Raw genomic sequence first — 25890 nt, forward strand, 5'->3', positions numbered from 1 at the left:
GAGAACATGAAATCTCAGAGGGCTCAAAAGTCATTATTTTCTTCTTTCCCCAAAGTAAAATGCAGCTGTTAAAAGCAGTATCACCTTGTCTCCACATTTGTTAATTTGTATTCTCCATCCTCTGCACAGCAGAGTGTCACTGTGCTAATTAAATGATATTATATATATGGACCTGGCACTTTAGCCAGGGCTGAAATTCCAGTGGTTAACCACACATATTTACAACAAGGAGACAAAAGTCACAGGGAGCCCAATTCTTGCAAGCCCCTATATTTAATATGGACATGGCTTTTCCCTTTTAATGTTCTTTTCAGACTACAGAGTAAACCATCCAACTAAACAGTATTTACACGAAAAAATACAGCTACTTTGTATTCGTGGAGAGACATGTCATTATGGAGGAAACCGTTCTTTTACTGAAAACTGAAACATTTGTTTTGTTTATTCACTATCAGCTTCAGAGCATGTTTCTGATGAAGCTTCTTTTTTCTTTTATACAAACTTAGCAAAAACTTAGCCTGGTTTTCACTTAAATTTCAAGTAACTGTGAGTACGATACTCCACTTGTTATCTTTGATAGAGTGATGTGAAAAACAGGTCTCACTGGCCTGAAAATATGTATGGGCTCTTATTGTTTTTAGGCAGGCTGCTGATTTACAGTATATGACATGAACTGGTGGTATGTGAAAATTGGACCCAAAAGCAGACTTATTGCACAAATAGAAACATTTACAAGATTTATTTACAACAAACCTGTCAGAGCTTCGCCGTGTGGAGGTGAGGAAGAGCACACCCAAACGCGAGACTCACAGGTTGGTGAAGGCTGGAGTTAATTGTGAAGAATGGATGAACAGAACATAAGGTGGCTGAACTGACTGAACGAATGAACGACTGACTGACTGACTGAATGGATAGACACACATGTGGGAGAGACAACAGCAATGACAAGACCATGAGCTGGAGAGAACTGATGACTTAAATACACAGACTAATAAGGATGATAATGAGAGACCGGTGAGTACACAGCTGAACATAATCTGACTAATGGCACATGGAAGTAACTGGAACAGCAAAACAGGAAATGAGAACGAGTGACAAAATAAATTGAAGTTGAACAAACTGAAAATGATGGGTCAACAACGCAGGAACCCTGACAAAACCAAAACTAAGTGGTCAAACATGACTCGGGCTGCAACGTTCAAAGAGGACCTAGAGTAAAAAAAAAGGCAGTGGCCGGAGAAGGTTTGCATAAGAGTGGAACACACGTAATGGGGAGCTCTGATCACACGATGGCGTGATGAACTCTGACTGAAACGAAGCAGGCTATGACTGTGCAGGGCTTGCACGAGGCTCTGGTAGTTGCTGCCCCTTGAGCTCATGTAGAGGGGAACCCACTGCCTTGGTCCCTGTAGCAGGTGGTGGTGTGGAGACCGCAGATGGATGGGCAGGCTTGGCTGAGGCAGGAGGCGGGACTCGCTGAGGCCAGTCTTGTGTCTAACAGACCAATGCCTTCCGCCCTCCAGCTCGGCTTGACTGGGCCAGAGTCTATATATGTATATTTGCAAAAATACATATACACATATAGAACATGCAACAGAATGGAAGATCGTCTCTCACTCAGAGAACTAAGGTTACAAAGTAACCATGCATTCTGTAGAGACCCTGCTTGAGCACAACCACCTCATCCACACTGCCCCTATAAATGAAAAATCTTGTGTTTCTTGATATCAGAACTTGTGCATTTATGAGTGTTCAGATGTGAGTCACCAACTATTGGTGGTTCAGATGTTTTTTACTCTTACAGTAATCTCTGATTCTTGCCTCCTTTGGATCGTTTCTCTTGGCTTGTCCTATACATTTTTCTGTATTTGCTTCTGAACACATCTTTCTTCTCTCTCTTTTTAAATCCAACATACAGTATACATTTCAAAGGTTAACACTGACGCCTGCAAGAGATTTTAAAAGACAATGGGAACGTGCCATCAGTTTAGACTGGGTCTTAATTATATGCTTCGCATTGTTGTGTAAGAGGGAGCACTTTGGGGGGTGTGAACAGAAATTCAAGCAACACTGTTTAGTGAAGTTTTTTCACTGTTTGTGTATTTTTCGATGCTCTATAGCAACATCTTTACAACAGTTCCTTCAAACAAAACTGTGTTTACTTAAGCAAAATAAACAGTTTTCAGTGTAAGCTAGCTTCAAACTAAGCATCCCTAAATAATTGAAGACTGTTTCACATTAGAACAGAGGAGCCAGAGAGTTGGAAAAAGTATGAAGCCAGTTAAGCTCAAGTCTGACGAAACAACGCAGTACGCACTGGTTTGGAACATAAACTACCGTATATAATAGATAGACTTTGCCACTATGACATCATACTAGGGTTTCTGTACTCCACACACTGAAACATCATGCTAAGTTTTTGTTACCATATTTTTTGTGTGTTTGTTCTGTGTTTTTATGTTGTTTTTTTTTACCCAGAAGCAACTGTCAGGATCTGGGCAACACAAGGAGGCCAGAGTGAGTTAAAAATCTTCACTAACAAATCCTGAACAGGGGGAGCACTAGGAACATGGGAAAGACCTGAGGGAAGCTGAACTGACATTCCAGCAAAGGACAAGGGTAGACTGGGATAAAGTCCAAGAAAAACAACTCATACATTTAAGAATTATTAGTTCGGGCTTTAAAATCCAGAAGTCTGGTTCAAAATCAAAAATGTACTCACTTATCAAGATATAGTATTGCAAAATTTTTACACTTTCAAAAAAGTGTCTTCACTTTGAGAAAGAAGAGCTTTTAATAAAGTACAATTCAAGCCTTTGGACAAAGTCAGGAAAACTGAAAGACATACAAATATTACCTCAGTCTGTGTGCGTGTGTGTGTGTGTGTGTGTGTGTGTGTGTGTGTGTGTGTGTGTGTGTGTGTGTGTGTGTGTGGTTTTGTGGGCGTGTGTGTGTGTGTGTGTGTGTGTGTGTGTGTGTGTGTGTGTGTGTGTGTGTGTGTGTGTGTTGAGGGGCATTTTTTTGAACTCCTCAGGCAGTGTGATCCCGACAGCACATTCGTTTCCACTACCTCTGCAGATGAAAGGCACATACCATGAACCCAAACTACCCTTTCTTCACCTCCTCATCCCCCTCACTCACTCACTCACTCACCCATGTGCGGAAACCCCAGCGTCGGCTGGCTGTCGTGGTCATAGGCTCCTCGTGGGCATATGGACTTCATTACAGAAATGGCTATGCTCAGACAGCATGGATCCTACTGCTGCTTTAATGACCTCAGTTGTAATGAGGCTTTGAGAATGAGAAGGAATACTTGGCTAAAAATGGTGCCTGGAATCAATACTTACCACATGATACGTTGAGTTTCAGGATAAACAAAGTTGATTTTCTTCAGAAAAATTTGCCAGGCATTTACTTCTCCACTACTACGATAATTTAGTTTTGATAGACCAGGGATTGAAAAAGCATAATTGTGCTTGTTGGAGAAAAAGGCCATCAGTCCTTCAATATTTGGGGAGTTTCAACTTTCAGAGCCAATTCAAATAATTTCCATTTTGTCATTGTTACGTTTAGATAAATGTTTGCAGTCATGTATTTGTTAATTCAGTTAAACACAGTACTAGAAGGACAGTAAAACATTGTTAACTGGCTCTCAAGAAAAAAATAGCTGTGTTTTATCTGTGAAGCTATAGTAACAAACATTTTCCAGAAACCTCTGTGCTGTGATTTGCTCTATAAACAGACTGAAACCTATCAAATATGTCATTTTTTAAAGAAAGCACTGATATACCTATAGCCTTTCTGATTCTTTATTTAACAAGGAAGGTTTGATATTGGTTTTTAATTACTCTGTATCTTAGTGTATGAGTTTCTTTAATAGAGTTTTATCTACAGTGCTTAACAAATTACACCAACACCCAATGTGAGGTTGTTGCCACAGCTGCCATAGATCAGAATCACAGTATTAGTGATTTAAAATATTTGATATGTTGTAATTTTATGCCAAAATATAATTATTGTTGTTATCTGTGAGTATTCAAATGTACTGTTGCCAACTTTTTTGGTGGCAACGGTAGTGTGGAAACTCAGGCAACACGGAATAGGCATGACACATAGGATTCTCTGGATACACCAGAGGCTGAGGCTCCTCAGCAGAGACTCCAGCTGATGGTGAAGCCTGGGGCTCCTCAGCAGAGCACCCAACCAGTTTCACTAGACAACGACATCAGCTGCTCCACCTCAGGATTAACCAGAAACCAGAGTTAACTGGACCAAAGTTTACTGGGGATTGCAGCTGAGGTACAGTCTCTGCAGTCTAGTCTTTATTGCTTTTATGTTGGACCTGGAATCAACAAGATGTGTGAATCATTTGGAAGTTTGTGAAGGCTATAACTGTAATCATCCATTGGATGTCACTGGTAGGCTCTGTCTTTGAGGCTTTGAAGCTTCAAATCTTTTGTTGATACAACCAGGAAGAAGAAATACAAAATACAAAACTAAAGAAAATCGAGACATCCCAAACATCAAAATGTGCAGTTACATTGCATTATGTATTATGGACATCAGAAAAGCTGATTTTAGGGAAAGCCTTTGCAAATCAGCATCCCTGAGAGTTCAAAGGGAGGTTGCTGAAGGGTGCGAAGCCTAAATCGAAGTCCCATGAGGGAAATGAGGATCCAGACCTACAAGCTGTCGGCCTCTAGGCACCTTTTAGAAACTGGGAGATCAGACACGATTCATTCCGACTGAGTGCTGAGCGTACAACACAAACTGCCTTAATCGATGCCAGCTTACCTCGTTGCACTTGTCCAGCTTGGACTGCAGAAACTGCAAGACGGTTTCCACTGTGGCCCCATGGGGTCTATCAGGCAGTTTAATTCCAGGGGCAGGGGGGCCTTGTTTCCAAGACAGTATTTTAATTTTCTCACAGTTATCTTTCAGTAACCATGCCATGTGTGTCAAGGAATCTGCAAAACACCTCTTGCATAACAATGTGGCAGCAAGTGACAGAATGATAGTGTTTACCCTTTCGGACAGGCCTTAATCTGTTCTGCCTCTCAGCCTGTCGTCATCAAAGTGGATGAATAATCTTTGGATTACAAGTTTCTCTCATCTTAACCTTTAAACTGTGAAATGATCAACAAATGTGTTTGATATTGCATGCTTTTTTTTTCAATCTCATCCTGACTGACACCCCCATCACCTCTGTGGACTCATTCCGCTTCCTGGGTACCACCATCACCCAGGACCTGAAGTGGGAGCCCACCATCACCTCCGTCATCAAGAAAGCCCAGCAGAGGATGTACTTCCTGAGGCAGCTGAAGAAATTCAACCTGCCAACACGGACGATGATGCAATTCTACACTGCAATCATCGAGTCCATCCTCACCTCCTCCATCACCGTGTGGTACGCTGGAGCCACTATCAGGGACAAACAGAGACTGCAGCGTGTTGTGCGCTCTGCTGAGAAGGTGATTGGCTGCAGACTCCCATCTCTGCAGGACCTGTACACCTCCAGGACACTGCGGCGTGCAGCCCGGATCTCAGCTGACCCTTCTCACCCTGGACACAGTCTGTTTGACCTGCTCCCCTCAGGCAGGAGGCTCCGGTCCATTCGCACCAGAACCTCTCGCCACAAGAACAGTTTCTTCCCCTCTGCTGTTGGACACATGAACAATAACCACATGACTGTCCCCGCCACTAACACATGACCCTACGCTGTGTCACTGCATCATTTCATGTCTGGCACTGATCACCACCTGCACTCATGTATATATCTTTCTACGTAGCACTCATAATTCTTATTCTCATGTATATATCTCATGTATATCTCATGCACATATCTTTCTTTCTACATAGCACTTTAATTCTTATTGTCTGCACTGAAGCACCGCAGCAATTTCCTAATGTTGTAAACCTCAACATCTGGCAATAAACCCATTCTGATTCTGATTCTGATTCTGATTCTGATACTGTGATGATGTGTATGACACTTATTTACTTATTTTCACTGAAACAGCAGCCCATCTCTAGTGTAGCAGTATCACAAACTCTCCATTCTACATTCAGACCTTTGTTCCTGTGAATTGTAGAAGTACCAGCAGTTGTATCATTCACTTCTTTTAAATGTATTTCAGTAGAAAGGACAAAATTATGTGTTTTCCACAGGGTTTATTATTATCTTTGCTGCAGAAATGGATACAGTTTAGTTTTCTTTTCTTCATTTCAATGAGTTTGTAAGATGAAACCATCTAGATCATCAATTGCTGCTGTTTGGACCTTGTTAACTGCTTGTGTACAAAGAATGTAAATGTTTAGCTGCATTGACTCCCCGCCTGTAATCAGCAACTGTAGATACCACTAGTGGAGTGGCAGTAGAAAGATAATAACCAGCGTCTTGTCTGGGACTCCGTGTCTGTGAGTTTCCTGTTTTATTCTGAAGGTCTCTGTTTCATGTGAGTGTGTTCGGTTTATGTTTCCCCTGTCACGTCAGTTCTGATTTCTCCCAGGTGTGTTCCCCTCCTGTCTTTCATCCCTTGATTATTGCTGTGTGTATTTAAGCCCTGTGTGTTCTCCTACCTGTTGTTGGTTTGTCTGCGTTATTTCCCTGCATCACCCTATTGTGGTTCCCCGAGTGTCCCTGCATCTCCATTTCAGGTCTGCTTGTGTTAGATTTTCCCAGTTTAGTTAATCTTAGGTTCTGCACTTGCCACCTCCTTTGCTGCTTGTTCTATCTCTGTTGCAATAAAGCTCACTCTCATCAAAGTCAGTGCTTGCATCTTGGGTCCTACTTCCAACCTCCACTCATCTGCCACTGCGGACGTGACAGTTACACACTGATTTTTCTGATTCTGGTCTTTTCATTGATTTGCTGTTGTTGAAAAAAAAACCTTTAGATGAACATCAGTCAGCATTAAGGCCCTTCAGAGGTTCAGGCCAGTAAGCTGGAGATGATTTGTTAGACAACAAAAAAGGTCACTGAGAGGAAACTCATGTTTAGTCTCTGCCAGGTTTACTTGCAGACACGCTGAACATCCACCATGAGAGCTGACACTGAACTGCAGCTGATTATGGTTATTAGTTAAAGTGCAGGAGCTAACTAAAGTCTGAGGTTTTTAAAATTACTGGTCTTTGGTGTCTGTGTACTTAACACATATTGAATGATGAACCCTAGAAGTTTATTTTCTAAAGCAGAGGTAGGATACAGCACTAAAAAAAAAGTTGAACTCTTTAACTTCTTGGTCTCATTGAAGAAGTTGAAGGAAACAAACAGCAAAACACTGTCTTTGTTATTTTTTTTAAACCAGCTGTGCTGATGATGTAATTTTTGTCTGTTCTAACAGGTTTGTGTTAAGAAAGTGAGGAAGATTATAACGTTAGAAATATTAGAAAACAAAGAGCTTGTGATATGCAGATGGGGAGGGTCTTTACACCCTCGGCTGTCAGTCATCTTAATCCATTAACAACACTGACAGAAGCTTGCTGCGAGAATAATTTAGCGGTGTCAGCGTCAGCTAATTATATTTTATTATATTTTAAAAACAAATCAGTTCTTGTTTGGATTTGACTGATCTTTCTTTTTGAGATACACTTCCAAACAGCTTTCCTACACTTATGCTATTCATCGATCATTTACTGGAAGTATCATGATGATGGCAGAGTGCTGGGTTGTCTGAAGTGTCACTGTGGACTCATAATTTGCACAGATAGCTCATCATTGCTGTTGAAGTAGGTCTCAGCTATGACCAAATTAAGAGAAATCATGCAACGCTAACTTCAATCCCCTACTACTACTTACCCGCTTGCATGTTTACTAATTACTGTGTTAATTCACACTAGACCACTTCCTCTCGTCCTACCATCCTCTGCTCCTCTAGCCTTTATGATCACCTGGACCCCATCAACATCTTACTTTAATAAAAGTGAATTTCATGTTTAGTGTAATATTTTTCTGATGCAGTCTCACAAACTCAAAAGTGCCTGATGTTTTTGGGCATGCTTAAAATTATCACCACAACTTTAATATTGTGTGAATTCAATTTAAAGGACAAGTGTCATCTCTGGAAAGAAACTGCGGTCAGTTTGCATGTGTTTGTGAATTTTCACCTGTTCCATTACGGCTGAATCACTGCTGATTTCAAATTTATTTCAAAACCTTAATTTGATGTCAAAAGCACAGTATGTAACATGTAGAATGGTGTCCTTTTTTAGAGACCATCAGAAATTTGTGGTCTTCTGGAACTTGTATTCTCTCATTTGTTCCCTTAATATTTATAGCTACATACATTCACACTCATTTGTTGCCAATAGTTTTGTAGTTATGGGTGGTTTATTCTCATTTTTGCACCTTTTTCTGTTTTTCTTCCCACATGTGATTTCTGTTGCTGAACTGATCCTGCCTGCTGGCTCTCCTCATCTCATCATTCCCATTTGCCCCCTTCTGAATGCATTATGTTTAGTAAAGATAAGCTATTTATTAGTGTTCTGAATCATATATCAAGTGAAGGTCTAACACATTGAAAACTTCACGTATATCACTCATTAAAATGATAGTGAGAACAGATAATTGACTTTAGGCAGAACTAATTCTAGTAAACTCTATCGCTTGGTTTAAGTAACTACACTCAAACATTGTGAATTTTTTATGAATAGTTAAACCATCACAAATACATTTCAAAACTCCATAGAACCCAAAACACAATGGTGGTTTAGAGCTACCAATTGTTTTCACTGCTTTTTAGCTAAAGAGTGTTTGTTGTTTCAAAATGGAGAAAAGGAAGCCTGATGCGTAACTCATGGGTGAACCTATATGTGTGTATGCTCTGCTTTTCATTGGCTTCAGTAATGAGCATTATAACTGCTTTAAAAGCCTTAACTTAAACACGTCCTTGACAGCCTGTGGAAATTTTTGATAAATAAGATAAGTAAGTAAAAATAAATAATAATAAGTCTTCACTTATCCCGTGTAGCTCCCATTTGGAACAATCCAGATATTTGTCCAAAAATTAGAACCTACTGACTTTTGCATCATGGCATGTAAAGGGGATAGAAAGAATCTAGAACATATTATTCAAGAGAGAAACTTTATTTTGTTGCGAGAACTTGTATCAAAATATGGAGTTAGTGACAATAAAGTTCCTGAAAACCAGCAACTTAAATTCATCATACAGAAAAAGTTTAAGCCCAATCCACTGAATTTAGAAAAGCCTATATGGATTACAGAATTTTTATATTTCTCTCCTCCCAGATTGTCATCATTTTCCCTTCAAATGGAAAGTAAGAGCACCTTGAGGCAACATTTTTGTGGTTTGGGATTATATAAATCAAACTGAATTGAAATGAATGCTGGTCAGCAGCCAACAGTCAGGTAAAACTAAAAACAAAGACCAAAAAACAAAAACTCAAAAATATTGTTTAGTGGGAACATTATGGGAATCTAAATTTGCAATTTGTGACATAAATAAAACCGCAATGTACATTTTTCCTGAACTGAACTTTAACACAGAGACAAACATTGTTGCCTGGATCAGACCACGATCAGACTGAGTTTTGCATTTATAGGCCAAATCTGAGAATTTCTCATTCTTTCAATACAAACAGTTTTCTTCAACTAGGGGACATTGGCATGAACTGTGGCTGATCACACTTGTGGTCTGGCAAAGACTTTACAGCAATTCTCTGGTCCTAAATAAAATCTTTGTGTCTACAATATGAGAGACTTGATAATCAAACAAAGTCCCAGGAATATGATGACACATAGACAGAAGAAATGGAGTGACAGGAGGAGCAGGATGTCTCCCAGCAGATTGATCCCCTGAGGGCGAAGTACCGGCACAGTGGGTTGGAGTGGGGGAGGAAGAGGAAGAGGTGGCATAGTCTGAGGTACCTCACAGTAAACACCTGTCCAGCCCTGGTAGCACTGGCAGGTAAACTTTTGCTTCATATCCAGGATGTCGTGGTTGTTTAGGTGGCCACTGATGTGAAAGCGAGGGCCGCTGGGAGCTGAGTTGTGGTGGATGTGGAAGAAGCGTGGGTTCAGGTGTAGGTAAGTGTCTGAGTCCAGGCTCTTACGGATGCATCTACCGTTCTTTTTGCACAATGCTTTGCTGCACAGCTTAGCTGCTGATGTGACATTGATGACATAATGTCCCAGAGGACCATTGATGTACTTCTTCACCGTTAGGCAGTTTCTCTAGGGGAGGAAGGAGAAATTCTAAGTCAAACGTATAAGACATTTATTAGAATAATATATTGTATTTAATTTTCAACAGCATTGTCAACACCATTAGCTTTTTTATTCCCTACTTTAAAGACATTTTCTTGTGCTGAACTGTCATAAAATATAAAGGCTAAGAACTAGAAAAGCACTAATAAATTATGCCCTCCAATGACTAATATACTGCTTTAAAGTTTGGAGGTGATCCAATGAAAACTAAAGCATTTGATTAATTTGAATAACCCTGACCTTTGACCTATGACCTTGAAGCATTACATAGTAAAATGGAGTATTTTATTATGTTTACCACTGTAATTTATAGACAAACATGCAGCCAGAAACAGAGTGAAACCGAAAGAAGCTCATTTCAAATCATTTCCCCTCTGTCTTATGAAAACGGTATTATTATGGGGCTCACCTCTAAATGCGCATGAGGACAGAGTGAAGAGTTTTAGGACAGTGCCAAAGTTTTGGCAGTGCAATAGGAGCATTGAGCCATCTGTGCAAAGTGCTGATTAGTCACTGATTCTGATAACGTGACTGGTTAAAATATTCTCCTCCTGAAAGTGAGACTCTTGCAAATACATATACCATAAGGCCAGCCACAAAATTACTCTTCATAACTTTCAGTCACAAAACTGACACTGAGCCTCGTTATGTTAACATCTAAAGAAGTCTTTTGGCTACTGCAGACATTAGTAAATCTGGGCCCAAATGGGCCTTCTTTAAAATACCAGCCTTGTGAAGGGATGTTTTCACAGGGTGTTTTTGTTTATAAGACCTCCATAAAACAACAGGGTTAGAACACACTCTGGCATGTTTGGCAGTCCATCGTCTTGTAGTTTCAATATAGCTAACATCAAGGCATCACATTGGAGACTAGTGTAAGGTCTTTGTTTCTGTGTTTTCAGACAGTAAAGGAACTGCACAGAAATTAGTGTGATTTTTTTTCTGTTTTTTGCATGTACCACAGTGATTTTGAGTGGTGGTGGGCACTGCAGACTTTTCTTATGTTTTTCCCCCCTTTGGGTTGCAATGTAAATTGTCATGCACTTGAGCTTTGACATGTGGTGTTTGCTTTTTAAGCAGGCCATCAGACTGCTGAACACGTCATAGACACCTCAGCTTCACTACTGGAACTTCAACATTATGCACTCCACACTGTATATAAATGCCACTTGTTTTGCACATATTCAACTCTGTATATTTTATATATTTTATTATTATTATTATTATTATTATTATTTTATTTTATTTTTTTACTATTTAATTTGTAAAAATGTGTATACACACACACACACACACACACACACACACACACACACACACACACACACACGTAGGAAAATATTTAGTATACACATCCAGAAATGCATACACTATTATATATTGTACATATATTTATTAGTTTCAGGTTGGCCATTCTTGTATTTTGCTCGTTTGTGTTGTTGTGTTTGCACATCTCTGTTGCTTGTGGGGCTCGCACACAAGAATTTCACTCGCATGTGCTGTGCCAGTGTGCCTGCACATGTGATGTGACAATAAAAAGTGATTTGATTTGTGATTTGATTTGATATTCCTTGCAGTGCTTCTCGTGTCTTTTATATGTTAGGCCACTGTAGTGCAGCACAATTAGTTTTATTTTAGCAATTAACTTATTTTAGAAGGAAGTTCTTTTTTATTGTTTTATTTGGTGCTGCTTTTGCACATCAAGACTTTAGCTCATTTTGAAAATGGTGGCAGTAAAATGTCTCAAAGGTTGGGACAGAGACATGTTTACCACTGTGTGGTATCTCTCCTTTAAATAAAAGTCTGTGATTTTTGGGGATCTCTAGAGACCAGTTGCTGGTTATGTTCACACATGGCTTCTTCTTTGCATTATAGAGCTTTAACCTACATTTTTGAATGGCATCCTCATTACCATCATCAATCCCAGCCAATCTACCTTAACTCTTCTATCCCTCTGCTGACGGTGGCCTCTAGAGGGTTTTCATAAAGTCGTCCTTCTGATGGTCGCCTTCATTACCATTGTCAGCCTTCAGTAATGGACACACAGGGCCTTTGTTGGCACCATCAGTACAGCCAACCCTCCTGAACTCTATCTCTGGCACTGCCCACCTGGTCAGCCTCCTGAAGTGGCCTGTCTTCTCCCCTGACCTCTTGGCCCAGCCACCGAACTTTGTCTCCTCTGCTCACCTCCTGACTGATCCGGTGGCCGATGAACTATTTCATCCTTGCCGTGGGCCAAACAGTCAGCCGCTGAATTGCTTCATCCCTGCCCCAGGCCACCTCCCAGCCCCCAGAACTACCTGATGGCAGCCATCAAATTCAAAATGAGCAAATATTTTTCTTATGATAAATTTTTCTTTTTTTTTTATTTACATTTTACACAGCTCCTCAAATTTGTTTAAATCTGTGTTTCTATTTTTGTCTGTATGTCTAGCAGTTACCTGTGATTGAGCATACTCTGAGGATCCCCAAAGGACGACACCTGATGCTCCCAAGGCAGCGCTTTCCCCAATAGTATGAATCAGGTCACTCTTAAAGAAAAGGACAGGTGTATATTTTGCCAGTAAACACTGTTAACACTTCAATTTATGATGCCTTTAAAGAGATCCAGGAATTCTTTATATCCACCATTGCACAATCTATTAATTTTCTCTTGTCTACAACCATCTTTGTGGTAAATACTAGGATATGTTAACATCAAAAGAGCAAAGCAAAGCAGGGATAATTGTGAAGTGGATCATAAGGAAAAATGGTCCCCCAAACATTGCAAAATATTGCAGTATGTTGTATATAGCTTAATTATTAGGCCAATAGACACTTTTTTGCTTTTTAAATGTGTCCAGTTGGCACACACACCATGAAGGTGTAATTAAAGAGCTTAAGGCCTACCTCTGACAGAACTACAAAGGTGTAGGCATAGAATGGTCGGGAGTAGACAAACACAGGCAATGTGAAATCCGCACGTGCAATGGATGCAATCCTCATAGCTTCCTTGACTCGATAATGGACAAACTTGACTGTGTTAGAGGAGGACTTTAGCTCATAGTCTAGGTAGATGGATGGATAGAGGGCTGTGCTCTCCTTCCAGAGCCATATCAGATGGTCATTGCGAACATGTTCAACATTTGGACATTCCCCAGTGTAATGTTGTGGATGTTGTTTGTAGCCATAGTTGTAGCAGTCTGGAAACAGATAAAACCCCCACAGTCCACCTGGTCTGCGACCTTGAGCCAGTGCCAAGGTCAGATTCATGAAAGCTTGTCCAGCTCTCTCAAAGCCTTCCTTCGCTTCCTTTTCAACTTTGCTCTCTGGCCAATTTGGGTGAAGTTTTCGGATCTGTTCCCTGGACCTTTTGCGGTAGATGTCTTTAGAGCCCCAGTTTCTGACCCACTGAGGCCTCCAGTTCTCCCAGTCAATGACGCCTAAACCTCGGAAATCTTTGTGGGGGATCAACTTGTCAATGTCAGCCCGGGCTTTTCCAAGATGTTTGGAGATGCTTTGGTTCTGCGGCAGGCCACCATTTATTGGGATCCCAGAGTTCGAGTAGTATGGGTAGTATCCCAGACGGCTGTGGTAGAAGATGGTGACATTTGGTCCACTTAGAGTTTCATTGAGGTTTGCTACAATATCAAAAATGCTAAGGTCCAAGTCCACCTTGAATCGAAGCCGACATGACTCAGTGGGAGCATTCCAGACTACAACAAAAGGCTTATGAGGTATCAGAGGTGGTTGGGTTGGTTTGGTCTGGTCACCATCAACTATGCAAACCCATAAGACCAGCAGCAGGAGATGGCGTGCCATTAGCACCATGGCCCTTGATTCCTCAAAGAACAATTAGTAGTCCTGCACAGAGAGAGAGAGCAGATATTACATTTTCAGAGGGAAAATAAATGCATTATGAGCTTCAATGAGCAGGAACAATCATGAAGCACATAAGTGATGAGCACTGAAGTGAATGCTCTAAATTCCCCAATAATGCAAGAAACAAAGCTACCTTGTTCTGCAAAGAGCAATGGAGTGAATATTGGTGCAAATGACGAGAGAGAGAGGGGCTGGTAAAACCACACACTTTTTAAACATTAAAACCACCAATATGAGATAGTTTGAGGAAAGTCTGTGGTGAATTAGCAAAGTGTCCCTTAAAAAAAAATTGCAGAAAGAAATCAGAAAAGCCACAGTAATATTTTGTCATGAATTTAAAACATAGTTAAATTTAGTAGAAAGTTGTTAGTGCTTCTGGAGGCAGTGAACAACTTCTAAATGTGGATATCATCTTTTCATAAATTAACTTAAATACCTAAAAACTTAACTGTTATTTACTACTGCATGGCTCAAACACACCAACCACAAAATGCAGACATACCTGTGAGTCATGGTGCAGGGGACAGTCTCATATTCTAAAGGTAAAACTAGCAACAAGCTTGATTTATAGTCACTCCAATGGCTGTATGCATGCCAACTGTGACATCACCATTTATGCTGGTATTGGAAGGCAATTTGCTGCATGCTTCTTGTGAATGAAAGAGATCGCCACTGAGTAAATTAATGATGAAATAAATTAAAGTACTTACAAGAAGAATTGAAATATGTTCAGTTGATGTGCCTTATTATTCATTCACTCTTCTATAGGATTATGGTCATTTAAAAACTACTTTTTAAAGTATTAAACACTGATCTTTAAAATGTTTTATATTTTAAAAAAAAATTGTATTAGAAATTTCATTATAAAGACCTCGAAGTACACTTTGCAAGTCCTCCTTTTTGCATTAAGTAGTTCAACCCGTTGTGGTCTCTGCTAACACAATGATGGTCATCAACCCAGCAACTCTCCTCACCCATCGTATCATAGATTTGCTACATGAAGGAAAATGAAGCACAATCCAAAGGGTTTAACAATAAATATAACTCAACAAACTCAAAACACAACATGCATATTATTTTAGTTAACATTTAGAAGTTTTGATACTGCACATGCTTACATTGATGCTTTCCCACTAGCCAACCAAATTAAATATTTATACATGTTGATGGTAAAACGCATAGACTTCAGTCAAAGCATAAGAATGTTTTAACAGAAATGATTGCAGTGAAATTAAACATTTAAATAGTGCTTATTTAAACTGCAAAATAGTAAAAGTGAATCAAAATAGGTTTCATGAACTCAAAAATGTAACAGGAACTCATATTTAACTTAACAGTTTAAAAACTATATAATGCCTTTAAGTAAATATCGTACAAATATGACAAAGCTTGAAAATAGGTTGTCTGATATTTGCCTTTTCATAATCTTTTCAGTAGTGTCAGAATGAGACACTTACTTACTAAATTCTACAAAGCATGTTTGTTTTAAATCTACAGTAGAAACCCCATTGTATATATAGTCATGCACACATGCAGTAGGACAGGCAAACTCTTGTTTAGCCTTTTTCAAACCAAGACTGTTATTTTCTTCGATCACTGTTCTCTACAGCTTTTTATGTTACACCATCATCCACTAATTGCTCTTGGAACCCCTCACAAGCAAGTAATCATATTTCATTTTTTCCAGAGTTAGGGGAAAGACATTGTGGCCAGTCTCTTAGGAAACATGGGTACTGAGGTTGTCTCCAAGAACGCATGGAAAATCTCCCATCATTCTTTTTTCAGGACTGTAACCAGAGCAGGGGAGCAGGAAACCACTGGTGGGCTGAGGCTTCTCTGATCATTTCTGCTTTACATTCATCTAAGAAAGCCCTGGATTGTTCACCAATGATTTTAATGGCACAAGAAGTGTATGATTTCAGTAGTTTTGGATCAGTAAGTTGAGAACTGCAGAAGAATGTGGACGAGAAAAAGGCAGTTACAGTCACAAATAAGTTCTTGAAAGATTATCAGAAGGTTTCCTCCCACTCAGATTAAAATGCATTTCTTTAGGCAGTGTGTTTTGCACCAGCTTCAATATCCTGCAGACTGAATGTTTTTTTCTGGTGATGCTAATCCAAGACAAGCAGAGTGTGGTGAAGGCGCTCAGGCTGGTCTCCAAACCACTGAAAGCAGGAACCCCTGGAAACATGGTGAATTCAGACCACAAGAAAGACCCCCCAAGTACAAGATCTGAGTATAAACATCCACATGAGATTCAATTTTATGTTTCATCACAGATGAATGCAATGGAACTGTGAGTGAGACGCAACTGAATTCATCTGGTCCAGACTGGAACAGGAAGTAAACTGTTGTTGTCATGTGTCATGATTAACAGTTGGTTGATCCACCCCTTTGATCTAGATCAAAATATCTAAACAGCTATAAACTAACTATAACTCCTGGATATTTGGTATTAAATTTTGGTCAAAACTTGATTAGGCACAAAATGGATCCAAGTTTACTTTGTATATTTTTTCATTTTTAGGGAAACAAACTGCTTTGAAACGTGATTTAGTCACTGGTTATCACTTAGGTGATCTCTCATTTCATCCAGTTTCATCAACAGGTTGTTCACTTCATTATTTGTCTTTGTTATCAACTAATCACGTTCCCACTGGCCTCATCTCAGAACTCATTCTGGGTTCATAGCTTTAAATATTAACATATTCAACTCTACTAATGACCTCACTAAAGATCTTTTTTTTAAAAACATTAGCATTATTATCCTTAATGTGTTTAATACACCCACCAATATTGGTTTTCAAAGCATTATTTAAAGGTTTAAATCATAATGTTGAGCATATCTGCATTCTGAAGTTAGCCCTGTGCTTTGATAAGTAAAGTAAATAAAGTGTATTTATATAGCAACGTTTCACAGACAGATGTGACAAAGTGCTTCACACGAGAGGTAACGAAGCACAACACAATCATAAATGCATCATAAAAGCACTGGTCTAATTAAAAGCTTTTTGAAATAAAATGTCTTTAGCTGCTTTTTGAAGGTCTATGAATTAATGACCTCAGTGTACAAAAAGAGGTGTATATATATATATGAATCAAATCAGCAATATAGTGAGGGGCCTGTCCATGTAATGTCCATGTAAAATTTTAAAATGAAATCTAGATCTGATTGGGAGCCAGTGTAGCAACTTTAAAGCAGAAGTTATATGATTTCCTCTGTTTGAGCGAGTCAGTAGTCTCGCTGCAGAGTTTTGGAGAAAAATAAAATAAATTTAAAAAGCAGATTCTTACTATCCGTTTTAAGTTTCGCTCCCAGGAAAAGCTTAATCACAAATAACAACTAAATTACTGAGGCTACGCTTCTGCAAGAGACCTAAATCACCCGGTTGCTGTTTAATGTCAGGCATTGAACTGTCCGGTGCAATAATCAAGGTTTCAGTTTTGTCTGGCTTTAGCTGTAAGTAGCTGTTGTTCAACCATTGCTTAATGTTTTTTAAGCAGTCAATCAAAGCGGAGAGTTGGTAATCTTCAGAAGCAGTATGGCTGAATATCATCAGCCAAAGGATGATAAGAAACATCAAGAAACTGCTGTATTATCTGGCCTAAAGGAAGAATGTATATTAAAAACAGAATAACTCCCAGCACCAAGCCTGTAGGAACTCCAGCACCATTCAGACATAATCTGATTTGCAGACACACTAAAACTCCTATCAAAGTAGACCAAGAGTGAGAAGGGGGGGGCTCACTAGCAGAATAAGAAGGAGGCTTTGCGGAAATTTAGGCATTGATCTTTAATCTTATCAACTAAAAATTGAAGAAAAGACACACCAATACTGCACTGGGGCACGCAGTAAGCACAAAAAGCGAAACACCATATCGATGCATGTAATGTTTGACCCATCACTACCTGAAATGTTAGCAAGCAAGCAAGCAAAAGTCCTTTTCTGATGCAGATAATGCATTGCTGTGACAAAAAAATCATGTGACTAATGACAATGTCATGCGGAGGAGAGAATCATATCTTGTCTTAGGTGTTGTTTGTGTGTTTACATTGTTTGGCTCGTTATCATCCACTGTACTAAAAAGCAGAATAAGAGCCACTTTAAGAAAAAAAATTAATTTGGGTCATTTTGAAAATAAAGTCGAAATTTCAAGATTTAAGTCAAAATACTATTTTGAGAAAAAAGTCAAAATACTATTGTTTTGTCCTGTAATGTTAGATATCAAACTGCACCACTAGAGACTGGTGCCGTAAAAAAGAAGAAAATGTTGTCCAGCAAAAGTCACGATTGCAAACTGATAAACATACATGTAATTTCCTGCTGCATTCAGTGATGTAAGTTTATGTGCCTTGTTCATTAAAAGGCACTTGTTCCTTGCTGAGGACTTGTTTGATTATCAGCCCCCAATACAACCACTTTGAGAATAAAATAACTATATGATAAATAATGGAGCCCTGAAATAGAGAAACCTGATTTAAAAGTGATACATGTCACTGAATAAAATACACACTAATGAACTTACTTTAGAACACATTTTAGTATACTTCAGTGCTAAATCATATACCTGTTACTTCCGATTTTTACTGAGAAAGTTCACTGGGAAATATATCCTATAATCTTTGTAAACAACAAAATGCAAATGCTTAACCTGCAGAGCAATGATATTAAAGTGAGGCTAAGCAAATTTTGTCCAAATGGAGTGTACTTGCAATAAACCGTTTCTTTCTTGTGAATATTTTAAATAAGTAGTTGCAAAAATGTTTCTTCCATCTCTGTTGTCATGCTGTGTGATGTTAGCATTGCTGGAAGCTTGAGGCAAAATCATATGTTCAGTAATATCTTAGCCTAACATTGTCAATCTGGCAAATTGTCAAATGAGTTGCCCAAAACTTGTGACAACCCAGTACCTACATATGATATAGACATTTTTAACTGTTATTGAATGATGAGTCTTTTTGTCTTTTCACACTGGGACAACGGCAAAGGACAGTAGCTCACTGCCAGGCACAGTCACAACTTCTCACAGTCTCGGTTAAGGGCAACTAACGATTTTCCACTGTTTTGCTTTTTAATGGCCACTAACTACCAAGCAAAACTTCCCACTATTAGCAACTATGGAAATACTGATTCCTTGTCTAGTATCTGCTATTTATCGTTTGATGAGGTAAAACAGTTTAAAGAAGCTATAATAGCAATTTTCTTGAACAGATTACATACCTTCCCCTTCTTTACTGAATGTGCTTCAAATTAAGACCTGTTGGTGGATGACTGCCTCCTCTCTTGGTGTTGTAAAACTCAGAAAATCTCCATCTGATAAGCTGTGAATGATCTCTTTGTCTCTGCACCCAATTCTTTTGGGTGCCTGGGGTGATATCAGGGCAGAAATGCCCGAGTATTGTTTTGTTGTCCCCTCCTCCAACGTTACTCAATACTCACAAAGCCATCTTCATAAAGAAAGTCTTTAATAAATGCAACATATTGACAACAGTTAGGATTAATTCATGGAGGGTTTTGTTTTGAGAATTTCCTTAAATGACCAGATTTTAGATTTTAAGAAACGTTTTAATGTGAAGAAGAGAACACTTTAGAGCAACAGATGGTCAGAGCATCTCCATGACCATGTTCATTTACTCAGTCATGATCAGAGGTGGAGAGTAACAAAGTACATACCCTTGATTAATGTATTGTAGTAGAATTTTTAAATATCTGTGTTTTACTTGATTATTTTTCCTTTTTCCTTTTAATCCTTACATTTTCACACCAATATCTGGACTTTCTACTCTTCACAATTTCCAAACAAGCTTGTTGCTTTTGGTTTAAGACATTTGAGGGGAGTCATTTTTTCAAGTCAATGCATGCCTTTATACAATCAAACTTTGAACCTAAACAGTAATACATGAAAGGCAGGAGGTTCTCATACACAAAGAGATGAAAGATGCAAAGTCACGTAGTTTATGCATAATTTTGTCACGGTCCGTCGGTCCTCAAAGTGTGAGCTGCCATTTTTTTTGCACTGTTGTTGCTCCCTATTCTCCACTTCCTCCTTTCCCAGTCTCTCTGTGTGTGTGTGTGTGTGTGTGTGTGTGTACCAGGTTTGGTGCATTGTCAGGACGTGGCCTGTTTCCCAGTGTGCCTTAGTTTTCTTGATGGCACTACTGCGAGGAAGAGCCTTAAAATGGGGACCCAAACATCCATGTCTCATGAAGAATTCTTAAACAAATTCTGGAATGTGTTTGATAAAGGCTCTAATCCATACTCAGCGACTCACAGGCTATTTTATTTAAAGCAATGTAAGAGGAGTGTTGAGGATTAATCACTCAACTTTTGGATTCTGGCTGAAGAGACAGGTTGGGAGGAAAAGGGCCTCTGAGGTGTTTTTCTGTACTTTTTAAATAATGAACTAAAGAGAGAATTAGCAGCTAAAGAATTACCTGCTTCCCTTGATGCTCTAATTTCCATGTTTGTACACATAGGTGGCCATATGCACCACCCTAAGGGAGTCCAGCTCTGTTCCCATAACATTACTGGCCTTTGCAGATCAGTTTATTAGTGAGGATAAAACAGGAGTAACACATTTCCTTCTCTGTGTACCAGTTAAAAGTCTTGCAGCAGCATTTTGGACCAGCAGAAGATGTGACAAGGATGACTGGCTAATACCAAGGTATAACAAGTTACAGTAATCCAGTCGAGTTGTAATAAAAGGATGGAATACTGTTCTGAGATCATTTTTTGACAAGATGGGTTAAATTTTGGCCAGTTACCTATGCTGAAAAACCTGGATTTCACTACTGCTCTCACTTGACTGTCAAACCAAAAATCACTATCCATTTTAAAACCCAAATGGTGACAGTGGCCTTTCCATACTGTGCTAGAGGGCCAGTGTCCACATGAAAATAGCCCACCAGTGACACCTGGCCGAATAGACAGAACCTCTGTCTTATTTTCATTAAAATTTTAAAAAACTAAAAGTCAACCAAGTTTTCACTTCCTCAAAGACAGTCATTTAGCACTTGAATGGAGTAGTAATTTTTCTCTTTTAGAGGCATATAAACCTGCATCTCATTTGCATATAAATAGAAAGCAGTTTTGTGCCTCCTAAAAATAGAGCCAAGGGGCAAGCGATATAGGGGGGAAAGCAGAGGTCCAAGTATTGATCCCTGTGGTACGCCACACAAGACTAGAGCTGAGGAGGATCTGAAATCCAAGAAGACTGACACAAAAAGTTTTCTTAGACCTAAACCACTGCAGAACAGTGCTACAAATGCTTACACAGTGTTCCAAGTGAGATAGTAAAATATTGTGATGCACCATGTCAAAGGCAGCTGTTAAGTCCCTGAGAACGAAGACCACATGATCTCGTACATCTGTAGCCAGGAGGATGTCATTAACAACCCCAAGTATAAGATTCTGTGTTATGCAGAGATTTAAAACCCATCCATCTTTTTCCAGTTATCTGGGGCCAGGTGGTGGGGGCAGCAGCCTAAGCAGAGAAGCCCAGACCTTCCTCTCACCAGCCATCAACCGCCATCCTCCAGCTTGTACGGGGGAACACCAAGGAGTTCCCAGGGCAGCCGTGAGACATAACCACTCCAGCGAGTCCTGGACCTGCCCTAGGTCTGCCCTGGGGCCTACCATCATTTGGGACATACCTGGAACACCTCACTCAGGTGCCCAGGACGTATCCTGTAAGGTGCCCGAAACACCTCAACAGGTTGCTTTTGATGTGGAGGAGCAGCGGCTCTACTCTGAGCCCCTCCCAGATGGACGAGCTCCTCGCCCGATCTCTAAGGGAGAGGCCAGCCACCCTTCAGAGGAAGCTAATTTCTGCAGCTTGTATCCGCAATCTCGTTCTTTCGGTCCCTACCCACAGCTCGTGATCATAGGTGATAGTTGGGGGATGATCGACCAGTAAATTGAGAGTGTTGCTTTTACACTCAGCTCTCTCTTTATTACGATGGAGCAGTTCAGCGTCCGCATCGCTGCGGCTGCAGCACCAATCTAGCTGTCAATTTCCTGCGCCCTTCTCCCATCACTCTTGAACAAGAAGTGATGGTTTTAGATGTGTCCTTGATCCAACGCAGCTGATTTAAATGGCTAAATTACCTCCTCAACATGTCTTGAAGTTCTCCAGAGGCCTGGTAATGAACTCATCATGTGATTCAGGTGTGTTGACCCAGGGTGATATCTAAAACCTGCAGGACTCCGGCCCTCGAGGCCTGGAATTGCCCACCTCTGCTCTACAATGCTTCTTTTCCCACCATCAACCAAGGAAGAGAAAAGCATGAGAAGATCACCATCTAGTGGACATTAGGGTACTTTAGCAATACCATATAGGTGGCAGTAAAGTAAAAAGAAAAAAAACAACAAACAAAAAAAATCCCAGCTATTTAATAATAAAATTGTAAGTACAACAATATGATTACCGAAATGTACTGAACGTGCAAAAAAAATTCGATAGCTTTGCAATAAAACGTTTAGGTAAACTATTATAAATTCATATGATATGATATTGATAGTATTACACGAATCCTAATAGTGTAAATACAAAACAAACAGTGAAAAAAAGTATAACCATCTTGGTTTTGCATCATCCCTTGTGCTAGAAATCTCTTCTGCCTCTATTTAGCAAGAACAACTTTCCACCCCCAACCCTCTCCACCATCTGTTGAAACTAAGATAAACTAATCAGCTTTTTAAATAACATTTTAAGCAAACAAGACTTTTTTACAGGATAAAATCCTTGGTCCCAAAAATGACTACCAAAGTTTTCAATTACTGAGATCCTGCTTCATGAGAACATCGTAGATTGTCGGTGCTGCTTCTTTGAAACTTGTGACCTTTGCTCAGTGTTTTATACTGCAGAATGTAAGAGCAGCTGGTCTCCAGATTAGTGTTGGTGTTAATGCCACTGATGTACTTGCTGCATGAAGACAGGTCCTGCATGAGACTGTCTGTCCATTTGTCACCTCAGCATTCACAAACTTCAACATTTTATTTGTTTACCATTAAAATATATTTTAGGTTAATTTGATTGTCACAGCAGAGCATTAACATTGTGCTTCTTGATATCAACATGTCTTATACAATGAACAGCCAACACATTATGCTTCTGGACTGGTCTTCTACAAAACCTTAAAAGGCACCTTGTTGTGTCTGGCACTAATATGTTAGCAGATCAAGTTTTGAAACTTGAGCGTATAAGATGTCACTTATCATTGTAGGCTCTGTTGGTAGTTGTTCACCACTACTGACTGGAATAATAAGGACTGCGGATATGTGCCATTCTGGGCATTTTGCAGAACACCAGAAGAGTGGAAACAGTAGAAAAGCAGAAAAATGGTTAGTGGTCAGGTCACGGAATCAGGTTTAAGTACTTAATTAGACAACTATAAAGATGTAACCTGTAAAAATAATGTCATAGGGAATTATCATAGAGAATTGAGCCTTTTACCACATTATTTTGGTCTCCCAAAATCTATTTCTCAATGTCTGCAGTGCTTATGGTGGTTAGAAAGTTCCTGGTTAAGAAAGCAGTAAATCAAGTCTATTTTACTATGTTTAAACACACATAGTAGGCTACATACTGCATACTGCACACATTATAATATGTACAAGATAAAGTAGAATATGTATAATATAAAAATAAATTTTATATCTGGATTAGCACAAGAATATAATGTTATTTTACAATCCAGTCGGTTTAATTTCAGGCAAATGATAATGATAAAGCTAATCGTTTCCTTACAGAGAATTTTCTTCATACTTCCACGCTCTACATCTACTGGCATCCCCCTGCCCCCCACCCTTCTCCCTCTGCAGAGCTGCATTTCTGCTGCCGCATGGGATGAACCGTTTTTGTTTTCAGCGACATTTTATTCTTACCACGGAAAATATATATATAATTCAACAGTTTTACAGTGTTTAATGTGTCACATCTTTCGGCTTTTCTGCCCATGTTATCTGTATTATAGCGGATATGGGCAGATTTTGTTGAAAGCAACACCCCTCTGCTGTATCCTTAAAGTGGTTTGCTCCCTCCTGCTGCCATGTTGGATGTACGCATTACTGCTGCAGTCGCTGGAGTTTCCGAATGAAAGTTGAGCGTTTATCTGTCTACGTACACTTAACGAGTCACTGGTTTCACATTCAACATCAAACTGAGAATACAAGGGTTTTTCCTAAGCAGGAGCCAGACTGGAAAAGAGATCGCAACCACATCCTCCTCCGCCCTCCTGCTCGGAGTCGAACTGAGCGGAGATGATCCGGTTGCAGGCCACAGCAACCGGAGCCCGCATGGATTTTCTGTAAATACAGCCGTTTGTAGTGCCCGTTCCAGGGATAACTGCATTGTTTCGGGGTCGACTACAAGATTCTGGTGCCATGAACAGCCACCCGCCGCCCCGCAGGGCGGTTAACGTCGGCTCCCTGCTCCTTACCCCGCAGGAGAACGAGTGCCTGTTCTGCTACTTAGGCAGGAAATGCGCCGTAAGTTCCTGCGTTTGTTTACCACCTGCAACTTAAAAGTAGGTGCAGGTGTATTCACTTCACATTGTATGGGAAATGCATGTGCTTCTCAGTCCAGCTAGAATAGCTTAAAATTAGATGAATGAGTTACTCAACTATTCATAAATAAAACATAAAGATAAATATGGTCAGGGGGGAAATGGCCAGCGATAAATAAAACTTTTAATACAATACTTAATACTTTAGTTGGGCAATTCCTGATAACCTTAATGAGTCAGTACTTTAGATGCTAAGCCAATACATGGAAGAAAAAACATTTAAGATGCATGCAGGTGTGCATGCATATCAAGGGGGAGGGGGGGGAATCGATAGAATCAATGCAAGTAAATGGACTTTTAGCTCATTGTTTTGGTTTCCGAGACTGTGTTTTTACAGTTTTCTTTCTTAGTGTCAGCATTGTTTATGCTCGCTCCTGGTAAATAAGCACAGGTACAAAGCTGAGCTTGGCTTTCTTTAAAGATGAACACAGCGCATTTGTGCTTTTAGGTCCTCATCAGCTGGATGCAAATGATAGCCACAATAACAAAATAACCACAGAGTTCTTCTCGCAGGTGATAAAAGCAGCTTCTTAAATTTGCTATTAAATTTATTAAAATTGAAGCTCCAATAATTACTGTTATTCTGCTACTAAAGGCAAAACCATTAAGAAGCACTTGACTCACTAGTGCAACTCTCAAACACGCACTTTAAAGCATATAACCTGGAGAGTAAACAGTGTCACACTAATTTAGAAAATCTTAATTTAGCCTGAAAAAGAGTTTGTTGCTCTATAAAAAAAAAAGCCCTTTATAACGCTGGGACATCTTACTATCAATCAGTGATGAAGAACAAAAGGACAACCCAGGGTTTCTTTTTAGCACTGTAGTCAGGATAAGAGTCAGAACACTGAACCAAGCATTCCTGTAATATTAAACTGTCTATATTCTTCACAAATAAAATTCAAGAAAACACAAAAACACTCAGACAGCACAAGGGATAGCTCTTGTGTTTTCTAAAACTTTTTTTTAATTACAACACGCTGACGTCAGCCTTTTTTTTCCTTCTTTTTTTAATTGCAATATGATGATGTCTCCCCAGCAACATTATGATATCATAGGGTAATAGGTGATATTTAGTCAGACTCTTTCTCTCCAATTGATTTTTCTCTCTGGTTTCCTTCTTTGAAAATAAGTAGATTGACAGTCTGTCAGCATTACCTGTACATGGTGTTAATGTGCTGTGTTCAAGGCTGGGCTGTTCAACAATAATTAAAAAAGCCGAGAAGCCTGTTGGGTT

At 39.5% G+C, this 25890-nt stretch overlaps 2 protein-coding genes across 2 annotated transcripts in view; one reads left to right on the top strand and one right to left on the bottom strand.

Moving 5' to 3' along the window:
- Nucleotides 1-9703: 9703 nt before the first annotated feature.
- hyal6 (hyaluronoglucosaminidase 6) lies at nt 9704-14035 on the bottom strand. The gene is made up of 3 exons (XM_085357794.1): nt 13115-14035; nt 12667-12756; nt 9704-10192 (listed from the first exon to the last, which is right to left on the bottom strand). Exons 1-3 carry the CDS (start codon nt 14033-14035, stop codon nt 9704-9706), a joined length of 1500 nt encoding a protein of 499 aa, XP_085213920.1.
- A 10110-nt stretch (nt 14036-24145) lies between these two features.
- The window catches only part of LOC146628384 (actin nucleation-promoting factor WASL-like), a 28052-nt gene continuing 26307 nt past the window's right edge, over nt 24146-25890 (top strand). Inside the window, exon 1 of the mRNA XM_085359486.1 lies at nt 24146-24576. Coding sequence (XP_085215612.1) covers nt 24472-24576 — 105 coding nt within the window. The 5' untranslated portion in view covers nt 24146-24471. The remainder of the gene's footprint in view (nt 24577-25890) is intronic.

The sequence above is a fragment of the Diplotaxodon limnothrissa genome, linkage group LG7 (genome assembly GCF_057381915.1).
Source record: "Diplotaxodon limnothrissa isolate DT_005_m linkage group LG7, D_limnothrissa_male_GT1.1, whole genome shotgun sequence".
Classification (NCBI taxonomy): Eukaryota; Metazoa; Chordata; class Actinopteri; order Cichliformes; family Cichlidae; genus Diplotaxodon; species Diplotaxodon limnothrissa.